The sequence below is a fragment of the Antedon mediterranea genome, chromosome 5, assembly GCF_964355755.1.
Source record: "Antedon mediterranea chromosome 5, ecAntMedi1.1, whole genome shotgun sequence".
Taxonomy (NCBI): domain Eukaryota; kingdom Metazoa; phylum Echinodermata; class Crinoidea; order Comatulida; family Antedonidae; genus Antedon; species Antedon mediterranea.
This window is the reverse complement of record NC_092674.1, coordinates 16,787,027-16,805,293: the sequence shown is the minus strand read 5'-3', so window position 1 is coordinate 16,805,293 and position 18,267 is coordinate 16,787,027. Positions and strand designations below refer to the sequence as shown.

The 18,267-nt window shown below is 32.5% G+C and overlaps 1 protein-coding gene across 3 annotated transcripts in view; it reads left to right on the top strand.

The window, feature by feature from the left end:
* The window catches only part of LOC140050011 (dynein axonemal heavy chain 2-like), a 162,784-nt gene extending 145,216 nt beyond the window's left edge, over positions 1-17,568 (top strand). For all 3 annotated transcript variants that reach the window (XM_072094992.1, XM_072094994.1, XM_072094993.1), the window contains 10 exons: positions 6,257-6,574; positions 6,699-6,890; positions 10,936-11,120; positions 11,386-11,443; positions 14,595-14,759; positions 14,918-15,034; positions 15,385-15,534; positions 16,184-16,360; positions 16,495-16,720; positions 16,855-17,568. In XM_072094992.1, the coding sequence (XP_071951093.1) occupies positions 6,257-6,574; positions 6,699-6,890; positions 10,936-11,120; positions 11,386-11,443; positions 14,595-14,759; positions 14,918-15,034; positions 15,385-15,534; positions 16,184-16,360; positions 16,495-16,720; positions 16,855-17,009 (1,743 nt within the window). In that variant the 3' untranslated portion in view covers positions 17,010-17,568. The remainder of the gene's footprint in view (positions 1-6,256; positions 6,575-6,698; positions 6,891-10,935; positions 11,121-11,385; positions 11,444-14,594; positions 14,760-14,917; positions 15,035-15,384; positions 15,535-16,183; positions 16,361-16,494; positions 16,721-16,854) is intronic.
* Positions 17,569-18,267: the final 699 nt, after the last annotated feature.

The window sequence follows — 18,267 nt, the reverse complement described above, 5'->3', positions numbered from 1 at the left end:
TACAGTATCAAAATAACCGAAATTGGAGGCATACTAGAATGTCATAAATTTCATTTAAAAACGGTCACAGAGGATTTGTGGGTTGGGAGTAATAGGCCCATGTCAATATCGGATTGAATCACACTACTTAATCTGGCTCTTTAGTTTACATACACATGTAACAAAGTTCCAAACTGACAACTGGGTTAGGGGCTTCCAAACGACCCGATTAATTTAGGCCACATACCTGATAGTTGACCCGTATGTTAGGTTCTAAGATGTCTGTATTCACCATAGGTGAGCTTTTAAAATGTTAAGTGTTTCCCTAAGTCAAAACAATTTAAGGGAAATACAGTCCTTAAATATTTATTTTGTAAAGTGAAATACTTAATATTTAAGGGAAATATATCACTAGTGTTTATGGTATATGGTCACTGAGTCTAAATGGAGGTAGCATTTCAAGACCCTCCAAAGAGTCTGTTAGTATACAGTTGCTCAAGAGATATTTGGCAATTAAACTTTACTGTACACTGTACGTGCAAATTCTTAATGTTAATCAATTCCATTTACAAGGAGTGGATGCGTTACAAACAATTTCCAGTAGGATTTCTTTCCATAACCAGCAAATAATGACGTGCTGCAACCTGTAATGGAATGGAAGCTGGTTAGATTGTTCTTAATAGGTTTCGTCCATACTTTAGTACGGTTGCTATTGGAGTTACAAAGTGTATATCATACATCAACTTTCATGTATAATTGCATAAGCTTCTTTGTGATTGACATAGAAGAATGTTTGTCATATTTGTTCTCCTCCAAACCGATGAATGTGGCTCCGAACACATGGAAGTACAGATTAGTACATTGGGACTATACGTTTCAATCGTTTCACTGCTTTTTCCAATGTTATGATCAAATACAATAAAATGATAAAATATCTAGGTAACTTATAAATACTTGCATAGTCACCAGATGTTTGACAGCTATGTTTCTGAATCCTTTAGTGCATGACCAACATGTTTTGGTTTTCTTCTGGAACATCTGTGGGTATTTCAATGCCATCCATCAAGATATCTGAAGTCAGATTTGGTTAAAGATATTACAATTGAGCTATGATCATACTCCAATGGTTGGTCAGCAGATTTTCTGTCAGTTTGATTCGTGATCAGTCTGACCATGTCATACAGAACCTATCAATGAATTGCAGCGTTTCTTGATATACCAATGATTCTATTTTGAATCGATCATCCACTCAGTGTTTAGAATATTTGGTTCTGATTAGTTTAGATAGGTAAACTTGTTTACCCTTTTAACCTCATTTCTAAAACGAATACAATCGGTTTTTAAATGTGTTGGTGGTTTCAGAAATGACGACTTCGGTTGGCAAACTATTCAAATATATAATTACTCATTGTGAAAAGTTGGATCTCCTATCAGTCCTTTGTGAAATGTAGGTTTGAAAAGTCTAAGCTGATGTCCTCGTGTATTTCTGCATCTCATTTGAAGGAAGTCTTCCTAGGCTACACCCTCGAAACCTTTTGAAAATGTTGAATGTTTCAATCAAGTCACCACGAATACGTCTGTCATACAGGGTTGTTAGGCCAAGAAACTTTAAACAATCTTCATATGAATAAGAATGGATAGCTGGAATTAGTTTTGTCGCATGACGTTTCCTCTTTCAAGTGCGCTTATGTCTTTTTGGAGATATGGATTCCATACCTAGACACAGTAGGCCTACGTAGTGTTTGTAAATAACGTTGAAACCGTCTTTATCCATGTGTATAAAGGACCTCTTAATTACTTAAGGAGTTTCATATCTGTTATCACCGTCAGCCAAGATAGCATAGATGCGAAGGCTTTAAGAAGGAGAACCCATTTATACCACTCCTTCCAACCTTGATTAAGTCCAATATAGGCCTACTGAAGGGTTTTTGAGACTCGATACACAGGTTTCTCTTTCAAGATTTCTTGAAACACAAACTTCAACAAAAACTTGTATCATTGAAAGAATGAACAAAAATGTTTAAATACAGTAATTACATTATAGAGGGTATAGAGGATATTAAGTCATATATTGAGGGTCTCTGTGTTCGAGATTTTTCTAAAAACAAACTTTCAAATATTATTATATTATTATAGATAATATTAATAATATTATAGTAAAAGAGCAATCTTTTGGCACATATGGCGTTTCATACATATTATACTTGACCTATTTTTCCGACAAAAATCAAAACGATGACTGGTGGACAACATAAAAAAGACAAATTAACAACAGACTGGGGATCGAAAGCCTATTATAAAACTGTGTACTTTACAGAAGTATGTGAAAACAACATTTTGAGAAAAAGACACTTTTATATTTAATTTCCTATGTTTTTATGTGTAAAATAAAATGTTTATCTCATAATTACTATAATATGAAACATCAGTTGATCTTCAAAAATCCTTTTTTTGGATAGATCTGATGATGTAGATGATTTTCCGTGAATAAAATAAAAATCTTATAAATTGACCTTGTTTGACCTCTTGACCACATAAACTGACCTTAAAACTCAAAATTGAAGATGGCATCCACCCCTATCGGTTTTGTCACCCCACAAAGAATATATTCAACATGGTTGCCTGCTATTAACAAAAAATGCCCCCCAAACTTTTTGTAGAGGACTTTTGTGTATTTGGCCTCTCTACTATTTGATAACATTACAACAAGCATTGGATTCGAAACCACAATCTCACGATCAGTAGTCCAATTTCTAACACACTGCACCTCAGAGTGGTTAGGAATTTGATGAATACCATCCAGTAATTTTTTGATCAAACATATATGGAAACATCTATATATAAATTTACGTAAGGGCAAAATTTGGTAAATCGCGCGTTATTTCTAGAATGTTTACTCGATGGTATATAAAGTTGGTTAGAATCTCGGTACTGATTTAAACCACCTGATGTAACCCTGTTTACTAATTAAATTGAGTTCGATAATTAGTTATTGACAATTAAAACAAATTTAGGTTCAACGATTTGCCCCAAATAGGGGTGTTTTTCGATCGTGGTATACACTGTCTAATGGATGTCCATCTTGAAAAATACCCGCAGACAATAATACGAGGATGCTTCGCATTTTCCTATCTCCTCCTACGATAATTGTTTTTAATGGCTGAAAACCAGTTGAACAGCTCGAATACAGCATCATAATGTTGAAGACAGGCCGATTTTCTTAAAAAAATACTATTTTGATAAATTTAATATACGTTTATACAAATGTATTGACTTGCGATGAATGGAACATTCCAATCTCTGTTCCACAATTCAAGTGTCTATTCCCTCAGGCGTCGTAAAGGCAAGTACTGTATACTCATAACAGAAATTTGATCCATTTTTTTTTTTCAATCTGTACTGCAGAGGTTGGATATAGATTTTTTTTAAACGGATAATGAACGTTTTCAGTCGCCGTATATTATGTACAAATATTTATTATTGCAGTTAAACCACCCACATCATCACCCTTCCCTCACTGGCACGAGTAGCGTTGTAAAGCCAGTAGAGGATAGGCCTACGGTGCATCACATGCCCTAAACGCAGAACAACTTTTGTGGGTAGGGTAGGAACCAACTTAAAGTATGAATTGGCTCTAAGAAACAATTGAAAACCATTAGGCCTACTAATTAAGTTGAGTTAGATAATTTAATATTTATTGACGATTAAATCAAATTTATGATTTGCCCCGAATAGAGGTGGTTTTCACAAATTGTTTTACATTATATAAACATATACACGTCGTATTGATGTATCGTTACATATACTGTACAGTTTCAATCGACTAGGACGGTGATAGTTTCAACAAAGTATTACATCGCAATGTTTTACTGTGTTTAGTGGTGTATTATTTGTAAAACATGAAAACAATTAATATTTCGTTACTAAATGGATAAAGAATATATTTAAAAAATTTTCCTCTTTGCACCCATCCTCTTCCCCATCCCTCAACCCTAATGTTACATACAAAACACAAATTATTAAGTTTGTTTAAATTTGACTTAAACAATTGCTCTCATTTTGTGACAAGTTTCTCTTGCAGTAAGTAATTCCCAGGGTGCTAATTTTAGTTGAGTATATAAATCACAGTGTCTATTTATTCGTTCCTGTAAACGACATGTATTATTGTCCTGCGGTACGTACATTTAAAATTGCCAGTTTTTCAACGCTGAAATTATTATGTATTCGAGAACCATCTGTGGGCACGACCTAGATGGTACGCGAGCGTACCATCTAGTACTCATAATGCAGCTAGGAATCAGCTCAAAGTGTGTCTTGACCTTACCAGGTACCCATTTGTACAGTACCTGTTGACAAAGATAATAATGGTTATAAATACTGGAACCATTTATAAAAGATGTAAAAGAAAATATGTTGGAAATGCATCAAAGGGGAAGGTCTTTGATGGCACGTTCATAGATTATGAAATACATCGTCATTGACTTATGTGATGTAGCTGAGTGTGGAAATAATTGATGATATGATGTATCTTGCTGCTGAGGTATTATATGTGTTGTTTCGGACAATCTGAATTTACTGAATGGTAACTTATTCCAATACTGTACTTCTAGGTATCATAATTTGTATACTTATTTGGATTGGATACAACAATTAGATTAAAACAATCACATATCAGGGCCATACGCAGGATTTTTTTTTGGGACCAATTTCATAATATTGAGTACTTTGCGAGCAACCATGGGCTGGTCAGAGCAAGTTGGTTAATTTAAATCGGTTTACCAGGCACATATATACAGTAAAAATGCTAAACAATAATAAACAAAATGAAATAAAATAAGTTATTCTTTAATGGCATTCTATATCGATGGTTCTTGATTGAAAGAGTGAATTTAAAATCGTAATAAAATGTTTAACTAAGGTAATAAACTATCCCCTGCCAAACACCATCCTGGTATTTCTGAGTCTATGTTTTGGGTTTGGAATAGATATACATGGTGTGAATTGACTAAAGTAAATAAACTATACCCCGCTGGACACCATCCATCCCGGTGTTTCTCAGCTGAGTCTAGGTTTCGGGGTTGTTGTTATGAAATATTATTATCATAATGTTCTTTCAACCCATTATAATTAAATAGGTAATAAATGATTATTGACTAGGCCTACTCTTTGACAGACTGACTATTGTTGTAAAAGGCGCGCCTACATGACGGGCTGATGAGTATTTCAAAGCTGTTCACTGGTTTTATTATACACTCAACAAATTATACAGTGTGTGGGAACATGGTGTACGCACCAACCTCTAACTGAATGATCGACTATGATTTCTTATATAGTTAATAGCAATAATAAGGGACAAGACAGAGTATACAATTTTTAATACTCTACAAACCTATTTTAAGACCCTATAAAAGGTGGACCTTTTGCAATTTGGTGATGACGGGTGGTGGATGTACTATTCTGTTCTATATTCTGAAGTTACTAAAGTTGATATGGTTTTGTGATACTCGCCTGTCATTAGGTACCTTATAACTGTAAAAGGTCGAAAAATGGCTGCCATTTTATTACAAGGTGGAAAAATCATTAATTAGGATATCTAGCTATATTGATTGCTCATATCATCCCACTCTCCCTAACTCATTTTGTTTATATTGTTTTTCTAAACTAACTCATTAGCTCATTATGAAGCCCATAGAGGTTGTAGTCCCAAAACATGTTAATATTTTTGGTAACTATTTAATATTTGATTTTCCTGAAAATCAATAAGCATGGTATAGCTATTTGAAATATAGATATAATACTGTACATGGTTAGATTTACACAATCAGAAAAGAAGATAAAAGGAAATTGTGTATCCCTTCGCCACCAGTTTTTCTTGGAAGTAAAATAAATTCTTGTAATGCTTGTTTCTGAAACAACTGTGATTCCTAACTAATTAATATTCATCAGGCTTTTTAATTAGGTTGTGGAATTCCCCAAAACATTGTTTTCTAAACACATTTTTGTATTTGGCAATAATTTTGAAATAGGAAGAATCTCAACATTGAATATGGGTATGGTAGTAAGTTCTTACCATGATTGTCATGGATTTTGTGCAAAATTCTTTTTTTTTTTAAACCTAACAAGGACACTTTTTTGGGCTTGTTCAACTTTATATCTTAATACTATATTATTTCACAAATATAACATGACACTGGACAGCTTTATGAAACACCTTGTGTTCATTCACAATTAAGTGTTGATACATGATACAGTAAATAATGTTCTGCCTTTGTCTTAGGATCCTACAAGCATGTTGTTACAGTTGGCAGAGCAGAGCAAGATGGCCCACAGGTTTCATGCCTTATCTCTTGGACAGGGTCAGGCACCAATTGCAACCCGTATGATTAAAGAAGGTGTGAGGGAGGGTAACTGGGTTTTCTTGGCTAACTGTCATCTGTCTCTAAGCTGGATGCCACAGTTGGCTAAACTGGTTGAGCAGCTACAAGTTGAGGAACCTCACCAGGACTTCAGGCTATGGTTGAGTAGTAGTCCACATCCTGAATTTCCAATTTCTATCCTGCAAGCTGGCATCAAGATGACAACAGAACCACCAAAGGTCAAATTTTAATTTTCATAACATTAAAATGATGATGTGATTTTTCTCTCAATCCAATCACACTGGATTTTCAACTTTTCATTAAATGGTTGTTTAAATATGTTTTTATTATTTTTATAAACAGGGTCTGAAGGCAAATATGAAACGTCTTTACCATCTAGTTACAGAGCAGCAATTTAATCGATGTCGCAAACCAGAAAAATACAAGAAATTGCTGTTCGCTTTGTGCTTTTTTCATAGTGTCCTCCTTGAAAGACGCAAATTTTTAATGCTTGGTTGGAATATCATGTATGGATTTAATGACTCTGATTTTGAGGTATGTTTGGTGTATACATAAGCAAGGAAAATAATTTGTTATTTAAGTTTTTTTTAACTGCAATGAAATGTAAGTTTGATTGATTTTTTATTGAACAAAGATTAACCCTTTCATTCACTGCGTATACCTGGTATTACCGGGTATAAACAAATGAACTGCATATACAGAGTATTACCGGGTATGGGGAAAAACAATTATTTAATCGTATTTGCCTATAGCACCCTCTATAATTTTTCGATAAACTTGAAAACATTTGCAATTCATTAAAACTATTTTTTAGCACAACATGCGCCCTCTATATGTGTTAATATCGTCAAAGATCTTATATACTAAAGATGGGACACTCTCGGAATTTTACGTGCAATTCATGTAACACACATGGAGCTCATTTTATAGGGCGCCCTCTCGCTCAAAGAAGTAGATTTATGGATCAGATATGTCTACTGTATTGTAACTGAATACTCAATGTTTTTCATCACAATAATTGCGGTAATGTGCGATTAAATTATAATGATAGACTTATTTCCTGTACTTTGTATATCTCTATTTGTTTTAATTACTGAATATTGTTGTTATTATTGAATGTTTATCATCATCCTCAAAATCATCATCTAGGAGTAATCATCACTCACATCACTACTACTACTTATTTATGCGAGTCGGCTCTGGTATTAACACTAAGCGCATCGTATTCCGTTTTTGTTCTTGATGTGTTCTTCTTTTTCATCCAGCAGCAAAACAGTGCAGATTAGGAAAATATATTAGTCAAATAGTGTGTTATAAACAATTAAAAAAGAACAAGAAGTCACTTTTTAAAATCACTACTTCGACTATTTTATTGCAGTAATTTTTCGGAATATATTTATAAACAATCATAGGCTTAAGCCTACAGGCATGATATGAAACAGATTATGATAGTCAATTCTGAGACAATTCATACTAGGCCTACTGTATTATGTACCCATCATTCGCCATGACATTCATTTATTATTATAATTTATTTAAAACCTGAGATAACAATTAGTTATGTTATAGTAGTCTCAGTTTAAAATTAACTCAATAACTATTGCGAAATGATGCACGGGCCACCGAGAGGAAATATAAAAAATGTAGAAACATTGAAATAAAATCATCATATTTACAATTATTCATCATACCAGACCGTCGTAATGATCATCATTTCTAGCCGATAATGCACAGACTGGGGCGCGTACAGACCTCCTACAACTTTACCATACCTCAGAAATGTAAATTTGTTACTCTTCTTCTTATCACTGATTATGTCTCTGTTGAAGAATTTAACAGCATAGAATATGCGTAGGTTTACTTATGTTTCAATTAGCAATGTTTCAATTGCTGGTGAACAAACATTCAACTTTATACCAAATCTATGTAACATGGTAGCGATTTTTAACTTTATTTTTCTGATGATGTTTGATGTATGTAAGTATTTGTTAAAATTAGAAACAAAAATCTTTTCACATATAGATAGGACATTAACTACATTGTCAGTAGGCATAATTAATCCTCCGAAGTCGGTACTGGTTGATGGGCATATAAGACTTAAAATGTGTTAGGAACTGCTTTGGGTCTTCCAGTTTTCGAATGGTTTCTCGCATCGCACTGTTACAGATATCGCAGTTGTGCTTTACACTTACTTTCTTGACGACGTAACCGGCTACATAATTATACTAAAGTATAAGTAGAGTCATCTCAAAGTCTTCTAAGCAGCAGTCGTCGTCAGTGGTGGCATCGTTGTCTTCTTGATCGGCAACATGATGCGATTGTGGCGTTGATGATGATTGGGCCATCATTATTCCATCAATTCCATTTAGCTGTACTGTCGATCAGTGTCTTCTAGGCAATTCGAATTCCCCTAACGGAACAACATCCTGTTGAACATAACTTCCTTCAGGGAGGCTCTAAATTCATCTACCATCGGGTTATAGCGATGACCCCCTCTCCCTCTGACAATAGAAAATAAGTTCTCAATGCAATCTTGATTTAGTCTGCCTGTGACCATCAGTATTTGAGATTCTTCGAAATGAATATTGCACAAGTGGCAATTACGGTGTAAATAGGAACTTGGTTTCCTTCTCAAATCCGCGCGTCGTGTGTTCTGGGCCCATTTTGCACACCTGTAAATTAATAATTGTCTAGTGAGTTTTTGCTTTATCATAATTAACGTATATGTAATTATAGGACGTCTGCGTGCTAATTGATTTTCAAATTGGTTAGGGCCTAAAGTCAAATACTTAAGCCTAACCTAAAACCACTAACTAACTAACGGTTGAATTTTATAAATATTAAGTATAAGATTCAATTAAAAATTGTTTGTTAGGGCTACTCAACGGATAAGTAATATAACCAGGGAACAATAAAAATAGTGTAATTTCACTGTTATTATAACTATGTCCTAGCCTAATAATGATAATAATAATCATTTCATGCGTTAATATACTGTAATGTACGTAACGGCTAGTTAAATTAAACAAAATAAAATAACCATGAGACAGAAAGCAAATATTAACCATGAGACGGAAAGCATGAAATAATTAAGATCACAATTTGTTTATATTAAGTATTATTATTATTATTTGTATAATGTAAAAAGAGGGACTACAGCGACATGCCAATTTGGCTTCTTGTAGTCTTTCGACCAAATTTGTACTTATATGCCAACAATTGTAATGATATATATTTTGTCAATAAATGTTTCTTGGATTGAAAGTTTTAAAAGTTGTTTAAGGGTACTAAATTTTAAAGGATAAGTAATATAACCAGGGAACAGTGAAGAAATTAGTGTAAGTTCACTGTTATATAATTAATGTACTAGTAATAGCCTAATAATGATAATAATAATCATTTCATACCTACGTTTAAATAATAAATATTAATAATAGGCCTACCTAGCCTAGTTTATTAATATATGTATAAATTGAATACAGTAAAGTAAGGTTAGTCCCTACATAGCATATGTTAAGATGTAGGCTATTTAATTACATAAATTTACCTGTTCTTGTCTTTGGGAAAATTGTAAAACTTAAGTTCTGGATTGGCCTTTGAATTGCTTTTACAATTAATTGCAGCACAGTATATCCCTCCACTTTTTATCTTTTCATTGTTTGTTAACCATACAAACTTTGGCGCGAATACTCAATCCCTAAAGAATACTGCGATCGTCACGCAAAAGTTTGTTACTTGTTTAAGCGAGGGGGCGCACTATAATTTGACGCTTCTAAAGTGTTACGCGTAAACGCGGGTAGTGTCACATCTTTAGTATATAAGATCTTTGATATCGTCTAGAAATTCCGGTTTCAAGTTGTGCCCCCTGGGGAATACATATCACACGTTTTATAATCATTTCGACCTTGAAAAGTTGTATTATTAGCTATAATGGCGCATAAACATCCTCCAGTTACCAAATTTTACCCACTCTAATAGGGCAATATCGTGTTCATCGTAATACAGAAAAAAAATTCTGAAATAATCGTTTTTGGGAAAATGTCATTTTTCTGAGTTTTTTAGCCAAAACTTTTATAAAACGATAAAAATAATTCAATTTTTTTTAAATATTTTTATTTATATACATATCTTCATCAATATCCAGCGGGAAACCCATATTCCATAAGAATTAGTTAGTTTTTATTATTAATAGTTTTTATCATTGACAAAAAACAGGAATTCCAAAATAGCTGTAATGACGTCACATGATGTCATTAATATGCAAATTAGCTTTTTTTTCCTCCCAACTGTAGACCAACCTTTTTGCCCACCACACACCACAAAAATAATTACAAAACTATCTCATTTAGTATTTTTTGCAATTTATTAAAATCACATTTTTTTTGCACATAAATATTGCGCATGTAGGTGGGACTAATGCTGCGCAGTGAAAGGGTTAATACATATTATTAGGTACAGAAATGGCATAGAAATTATACTTCAATTAATTAGTTGAAAGGTTTTTACTATATTTATATTATAGATAGATGACTTTATTATTGTTAAAATAACACTCATAAAATTACATTCATTATTTTAGGTTTCTGAGAATCTCTTGAGTATTTACCTCGATGAGTATGATGAAACACCTTGGGATGCTCTTAAATACCTTATTGCTGGTGTGAATTATGGTGGTCATGTTACTGATGATTTTGATCGTCGTCTTCTACTGACATACATTAATGAATACTTTGGTGAAACAACTCTTATGACACCTTTCTTTAAGTAAGGAATTCTTTTATACCGGTTTCAAAGAAAAAAAATGTTCTCATCCTTTGTTCTCAATTCACAGTTTTTGTTCTGTAATAGAAAGAACAATTATTTTCTTTAGTGAATAATGATGGCTTCAATTAAAATGAGTACAATTCATTATTTCTCAATGTTCCATTGGTCTCAATGTTTAATGTCTTCTATTTATCCAGAGAAAGAACAAAGACACTGTTTGGATAGAATCAGATTTATAAAAACACTACATTTTGATTTGTTTCAGGTTGTCATCACTGTCTACATACTACATTCCAAAAGATGGCCATCTCAATACTTACAAGGTAAACTTTTTTTTAAAATTATCAATAAAAATTTCTAAAAATATTACAAAGATCAGATTTCCATTTCTTGTTTCCATAATATTTACCAATTTTTGAACTGAACAATGTGTTTATACTGCTTGTTTTATTGGAAATTGTCAAAGAAAAGCAAAGTGTAACTATACCTTTAACTTTAACCACCCTCCGAAACACGAACAATATTAGTGCATAAAATTCACTAAACGAAAGATTTAACCATGTTTATTGCATCCTCTACCAAATTCTTGTCTTAATACATTTAAAGAATTCAGAGTGATACCTTTACAATTATAACATTCATATCAAACAATCAATCAAAGATTTATTATCACAATCTTATCTCTACCAATAATAAAATAACCTCAAATTTAATTTAAACATATTAAAACATTATATAAACATTAATAAATCTAAAAAAAAGTGAGGTATGACTGTAAATGAAAGAAATGGGACCAAATTCAATGCAACATAATATAAATTTAAAACAATTATGCACACCGCCCTCATAATTAAAAAAAATTCAATTGATGATTGATGATGATTACAATGTTTTTTAAAAGTTGTTAAGGAACCATTTTCAGTAATAAAGTTATTTGCATTTGTGTTTATAGAACAATGTACCACATTAAACACAGTAAACAATTTTTGGTGTTTTGTAAAATGGTATTGTAAAAATTTACCTTCCCTTCATTGTTCAGTGTTAAATCCCTGAAATCCCAAATAGTGTATTCAACAACATTAATTTCGACAAAAATCAACATATGTATACAAACAAGAAACAAGAAAGTATCATTTGGTCAAGGGACGACATAGAGACTGAAATAATTCCGTCACTGTCGCCCCCTCCTCAATTACATAACGTATGTAAACATAAAATCAATTTTACAATAAAAAAAAAAAACACAAATTAACAAACCGTTGACATAAACATAAATATATACAAGCATTCATTAACGTTAATAGAATTACAATTAATTAATATATGTTGTAATATCGTGGGTGTTTGCTTGGGTTTTCAATGAAGATTTGTTTTAGTTTGGACTTGAATGTAAAAAATGTTTTAGCAGATGTTAAATTGTGATATTTACAGGTGTGGTTCCATAAAATTGGGCCATGTACTTTGATGGAATGTTTATTAGAAATTAGTCTAGTAACGGCACTCTAAATTGCTGTTGTCAGTTCCTTAAAGAATAAGTATAAATAGTGTAACTTTTTACTGTCTATAAGCATCTTTATTATTCTGTCAGGCAAGAACATATTTTGGTCATATTGTACATAAGTTATAGTACATTCACATTATTTATGCCATATGTTTAAAGATAAGCTAGGAGTGTTCCAAATAATGCGATGAAGTAACTATTCTTGCTATACACTTTTGTTGTTTAGTAGTGGTAACAAATTAGTCTTGTTAGTGCTTCCCCACACTAAATTTCCATATTGAAGATATGGTAGTATGGGACTATTATATAAGTTTAAGAGGAAGTATTGGGGGAAATAGTGTTTTACTTTGCATATTTAACCCGTTGCTTTAGATATTTTAAGAGATACATTTTTTATATATGATCTACCCAGATGAAGTTTTGATTAATTAAAATGCCAAGGAACACTGTCTTTTTCCGTCAATAGGCATGCTGTTAATTTTGATTTTAATATCATGAAAATCTGTAGCTTTTTGCCTAATATGGGACACAACATAGTTAGTTTTACCCACATTTAGTAGAATTTCTTACACATAAACCAGTCGTAAGTATGTGTGGCAGGCTTATTTAAAGCTGGCAAATTTCTTAATGTTTTTTGATTAATGCAACTTTTTTTTTCTTAAATATTTGTTTTATATCACTTTCCTTATCATCTGGAAATGTTTATTTCTGAATCTTAAGTTTGATTAACCATCTTTCAAAACCTGAGTACTAGGCCCGATGTCATCATTGGTTGTGAGACCCACTTTGATTACACTATTAATAGCTCTGAAGAGAAGGAACAGGCAAGGTGGAGGAGTCCTTATTACAATTGCTGATAATCTGCCATGTAATGAGGAACCCATCCTGCTCACAGAATGTGAAGTTTTATAGTCTAGAATTTAACTCAAGGCACAGTGGAGTCTTCTTGTTTGCTCTTATCATCGTCCTGACAAGTTGGATGAAAACAGCATTAACCACTTTCAAGAATCATTCCAACGCGCTCTCACAATTGAGAATGCTTTCATCATTATTGGCCGTGATTTTAATTATCCTTGCATTGACTGGAAAACCATCTCAGTTAAGCATGGTGCCCAATACGTAAGATTGCATCAAGACTTCCTCGACTTTATAGATGAAGCTGGCCTCACTCAAGTTGTTAAAATTCCCACCAGAGAATCGAACACTCTTGATTTATATCTGACTAACCTTCCCAACAACATCCCAAGAGTTGAAGTGTTACCAGGAATTTCTGACCATGACATTGTATTCCTAGAGGCCATAAGGACCAAACATCCACAGCGACTATTGTTCCTGTACACAAGGGCTGATTGGGACTATTTTTGCACTTCAATTAAACAAGTATGACAAACAGGAAAGCAATCCTGAAGATATCTGGAAAGAGTTTACATCTGGCTATAAAGAGGCTGTGAATAATTGTATTCCACAGAAATTTATCAAGAGCCAAACACCTTGCTCCTTGGATATCAATTGACACACATAAGAAGACCAAGAGGAAGAACAGACTATATAAAAAGTAATAGAAAACTGCTGACCCTATCTGGGAAAATAAGTATAAGGCATTAAAAAGGGAGCTACAACACTCACTGAGACGTCAATACTGGACCTATGTTGAAGAGACAGTTACTGAGAAAAGATCATCTGATGGGAAAATTGTGCCCAAAAAGAAGTTATGGAAACTAATCAAAAGTAAGAAGTCTGAGAATGTTAGTGTTTCAGGATACCGAGACCATTCATTATATCCTCCTTCATAAGACCTCGTATTCAAGCACAGGTAACAGAAACATTGACTGAGTAGCCTTTTGATGTAAGTACTCAAGAGGTTCTTTGTGGGATGGTGTAATGTTTTCTCTGGTGTTCATGCCAATAGAAACAATGTATTCATTGAGTGCATTTGCAATGTTGATCTAAATATAAAGTTTTACTTTTTTAAGGAATACATTAGTATGCTTCCAGCTATTGACCACCCTGAAGCATTTGGTCAACATCCAAATGCAGATATTGCTAGTCAAATAACAGAGACCAGTACATTGTTTGGTACATTGCTATCACTGCAACCGCAGGTATCTATGTCAACTGGTGAGAGTAGAGAGAGTAAGGTATGTAATCTGTTTTTAATATGTATAATAAATAATAATAAATAAATTTGCACAAAAATAGTGTTACAATGAAAACATTTTAAACAATGGGCTCCAATTTTTTAATTTCATATCATTTTATTATAGCAACACGTGTCATCTTCTCTTGTTTGTTTTAGGTGCTGAAACTTGCAGCAGATGTACTTGAGAAAATACCTGAAGATATTGACTATGAAGGAACTGCAAAGATATTAAAAGATGATCCCTCTCCACTCAATGTTGTTCTTCTGCAAGAGGTAAAATCTAATCATCAAATATACAGTATCACTCCTTCAATAAAGGGTTGCTTTCCATTGACAAAGTGAATTAATGGAAGACTGCGAATATTGGTGAATGACTGTGTGGTGGGCTGAAGTCTGATTCAAATCTAATTGTTAAAACTTATACATTTATTTGCAATTTTGTTATTTAAATGCAATACATTTAGCCTTTGGCTACTTTATTTAATTTTGCTCCCAGTGTATGGCCTAATTCAGAAATGTGTTTTCTAGATGTTTGTGGGTTATTCTTGGTATTCTATCTGTCTTAAACCAATGCTGATTTATATTTTTATTACACTATAATTTTTCATATTTTTATTGTTCAGATTCAACGGTACAATGTACTATTGAGAGCAATTCGTTCTTCACTGATTGACTTAGAGAAAGGCATCAAAGGTTTAGTAGTGATGTCAAGTGATTTAGAAGAAATCTTTAATTGCATCTATGATGCAAGAGTTCCTTCCACTTGGCAAAAGGTATCAAATATAATATTTTTATAATACACCTAATTGTATTTTTGCAATTTGATTGGTAAATTACGCTTCATAATATACATAAAATATGATGTTTTGGTTAAGTTTATATCAACTAAAAATGAAAAACATATGCATTCGCTGCTGATCAGCCATTTTTTATTGTTAAGTTTCAAAATTATGTCAAAAACTTTAAATTGACCAAATGCCATCCCAATAATGAACAGAAAGTAGTATACTGGGCTTATACGCATGTGCAGTTTAGAGCTGCAAATTGTAACACAATATGTAAAAATCAAAGTGCAATTCGTAAAATGTTTTTTTAACAAAATATGCTTCAATACATATATGATGATGAAGGGCTGAAAGCTCTGCAAATTTGTCTAGCTGTTTTACTGTTTTGAATTAGCTTTTTGCTCATTTTATTTTGTATCTCCATTGAGATCCAGCCACTGATACCCAGAGCATTGCCATTTTTCAGTAATTTGCCTTTGGATTATATATATACATATATAAAATATGAAAATTGTATTAAACATTTCATATTTATGAGACTGCATCTTAATAACTGTTTAGCAAATTCATTTTTTTTATGGTAAAATTTTAGATTTGCTAAAATTAATAATTTATAAATTGTTTCTTATACTTGAAGGCATATCCTTCAAGAAAACCATTAGGTACATGGACTAGAGATCTAGTAAGCCGTGTGGAGCAGTTTGAGAAGTGGGCTACTACAGCGCATCCCCCAGTCATATTTTGGATGTCTGGTTTTACTTTTCCAACTGGTTTTTTAACAGCTGTCCTGCAAACATCAGCACGTCAAAACAATGTAAGTTTGAATTACAATAATTATTCTTTTGTCCAAGAAAAGGTTGAGGGCAGAGTAATTGGACATGAGTATATCATTACTCACAATTTATTTAATATCTGCTTCTTATCCTTTTTTAAAAATCATATTATTAGGTCTCTGTTGATTCTCTTTCCTGGGAATTTATTGTGTCAACTGTTGATGACAACAATATTATGCAACCACCAAAAGATGGAGTATGGATTAAAGGTCTGTATCTGGAAGGTGCTGGTTGGGATAAGAAGAATTCAGTGCTTGTGGATGCTAACCCAATGCAACTAGTTTGTCCTTTACCAACTATTCACTTCAAACCAGTAGAAAACAAAAAGAAATCTGGAAAAGGTAATTACAAGACATTTCTGTGTGTACACATTATTATTACTTGTCTGAAACCACTAAATAGATGATAGCATCTATTTTTAGTACAGTATATAATAAATTAGTCATTAATTTTATTTTGTTGGTTTTTTTGTTAGGAATTTATTCTTGTCCATGTTATTACTACCCCAACCGTGCTGGCTCATCAGGAAGAGCATCTTTTATTGTTGGTGTTGATTTAAAAACAGGCAGTATGCCACCAGACCATTGGACCAAAAGAGGTACAGCTATATTGATGAGTTTAGACTACTAGTACTTACAACCAGACATTCACACAATTAACATATTATTTTCTGTTAATATAACATTATTTATATATATATATATATATATATAAGTTTATGTTGTGGTTATTTTATTGTTAAAATAATACAATTTTTTGTTTTATGAAGTATGCAATAATTAAAAATATGCATCATGATCGATGAAATATAGCTGTCTCATAATTATTTTTTATAAGCCTACACGTTTTTTCTAAAAGTTAATGTTTTACCTGATTTTTCATGATCTTGAACATCTAAAGCCATGCTTTTGTTTCTCTCTGGTATATTATAATTTCATGAGTTATACATATAATATTATCAAGTTTCTCCAACCTAATTCCCTTTTATAGTTAGATTATCAGTTGCTGGTTACAATAACTAACCAATCGAGGTTACACATTTGTAAAATTTGTGTTTGAATTTAGTCCAAATTACTTGTTAAATGTGTTGAATTGCAACAAACCTTTACTAAAAGATTTGCTGTTTTATTGTCATAAAAAATGGTTAAATAAGAACGAGTGTCTGTTGCTGTGATTATTATTGAAATACTGCTAATAAAAATGTTTTTCATTCAATTTTGTTTTTGTGTTATATCAATATCATTTTCTTTTGTTAGCTTTGAGAAAGCTCCAGCAGACAGACCTTTTAAATATAATCATTTTTGTACAAAAACATTTGACTGCCATTCCGATGAATATTAAAGTTGGTTTCTTTAAAGCCAGATTTTTTTTAAATGCACAAATTGCTTGGAAGAAGTTCATTTATAATTTGAATGCCAAATGCTATTAGATCCTGTTTAAACTCCGGACACACAAGCTATCAATGTACTGCTGAAACAGGCATTTGACAAGTAAGACATGATCAGTCTGAAAATGACAATATCCCCAGAGTCACAGAACCACAAGATAATGATTATGCAAACCTTTCCATGGGGAACTATTTCTTTTTAAACTAGTGGGATTTTGCATATCATTAACTTTATTAAGATCATTCCTGTTACTATAAGTTTCTGGGCCATTATTTATGTTTCATTAGTTGCACTATCTTATCTTCATTGAAATACATTGTTACCAATAATAAGTTTGTCGTATCATCTATATACAAATTTACGCAAGGGAAAAATTCGGTAAATCATGCGTTACTACAATTTTTACTCAATGGTTTAGGCGTACTTTCAGTACTGTTTTAACCACCTGTACCCTGTTTACTAATTAAATTGAGTTAGATAATTAGTTATTGACAATTAAA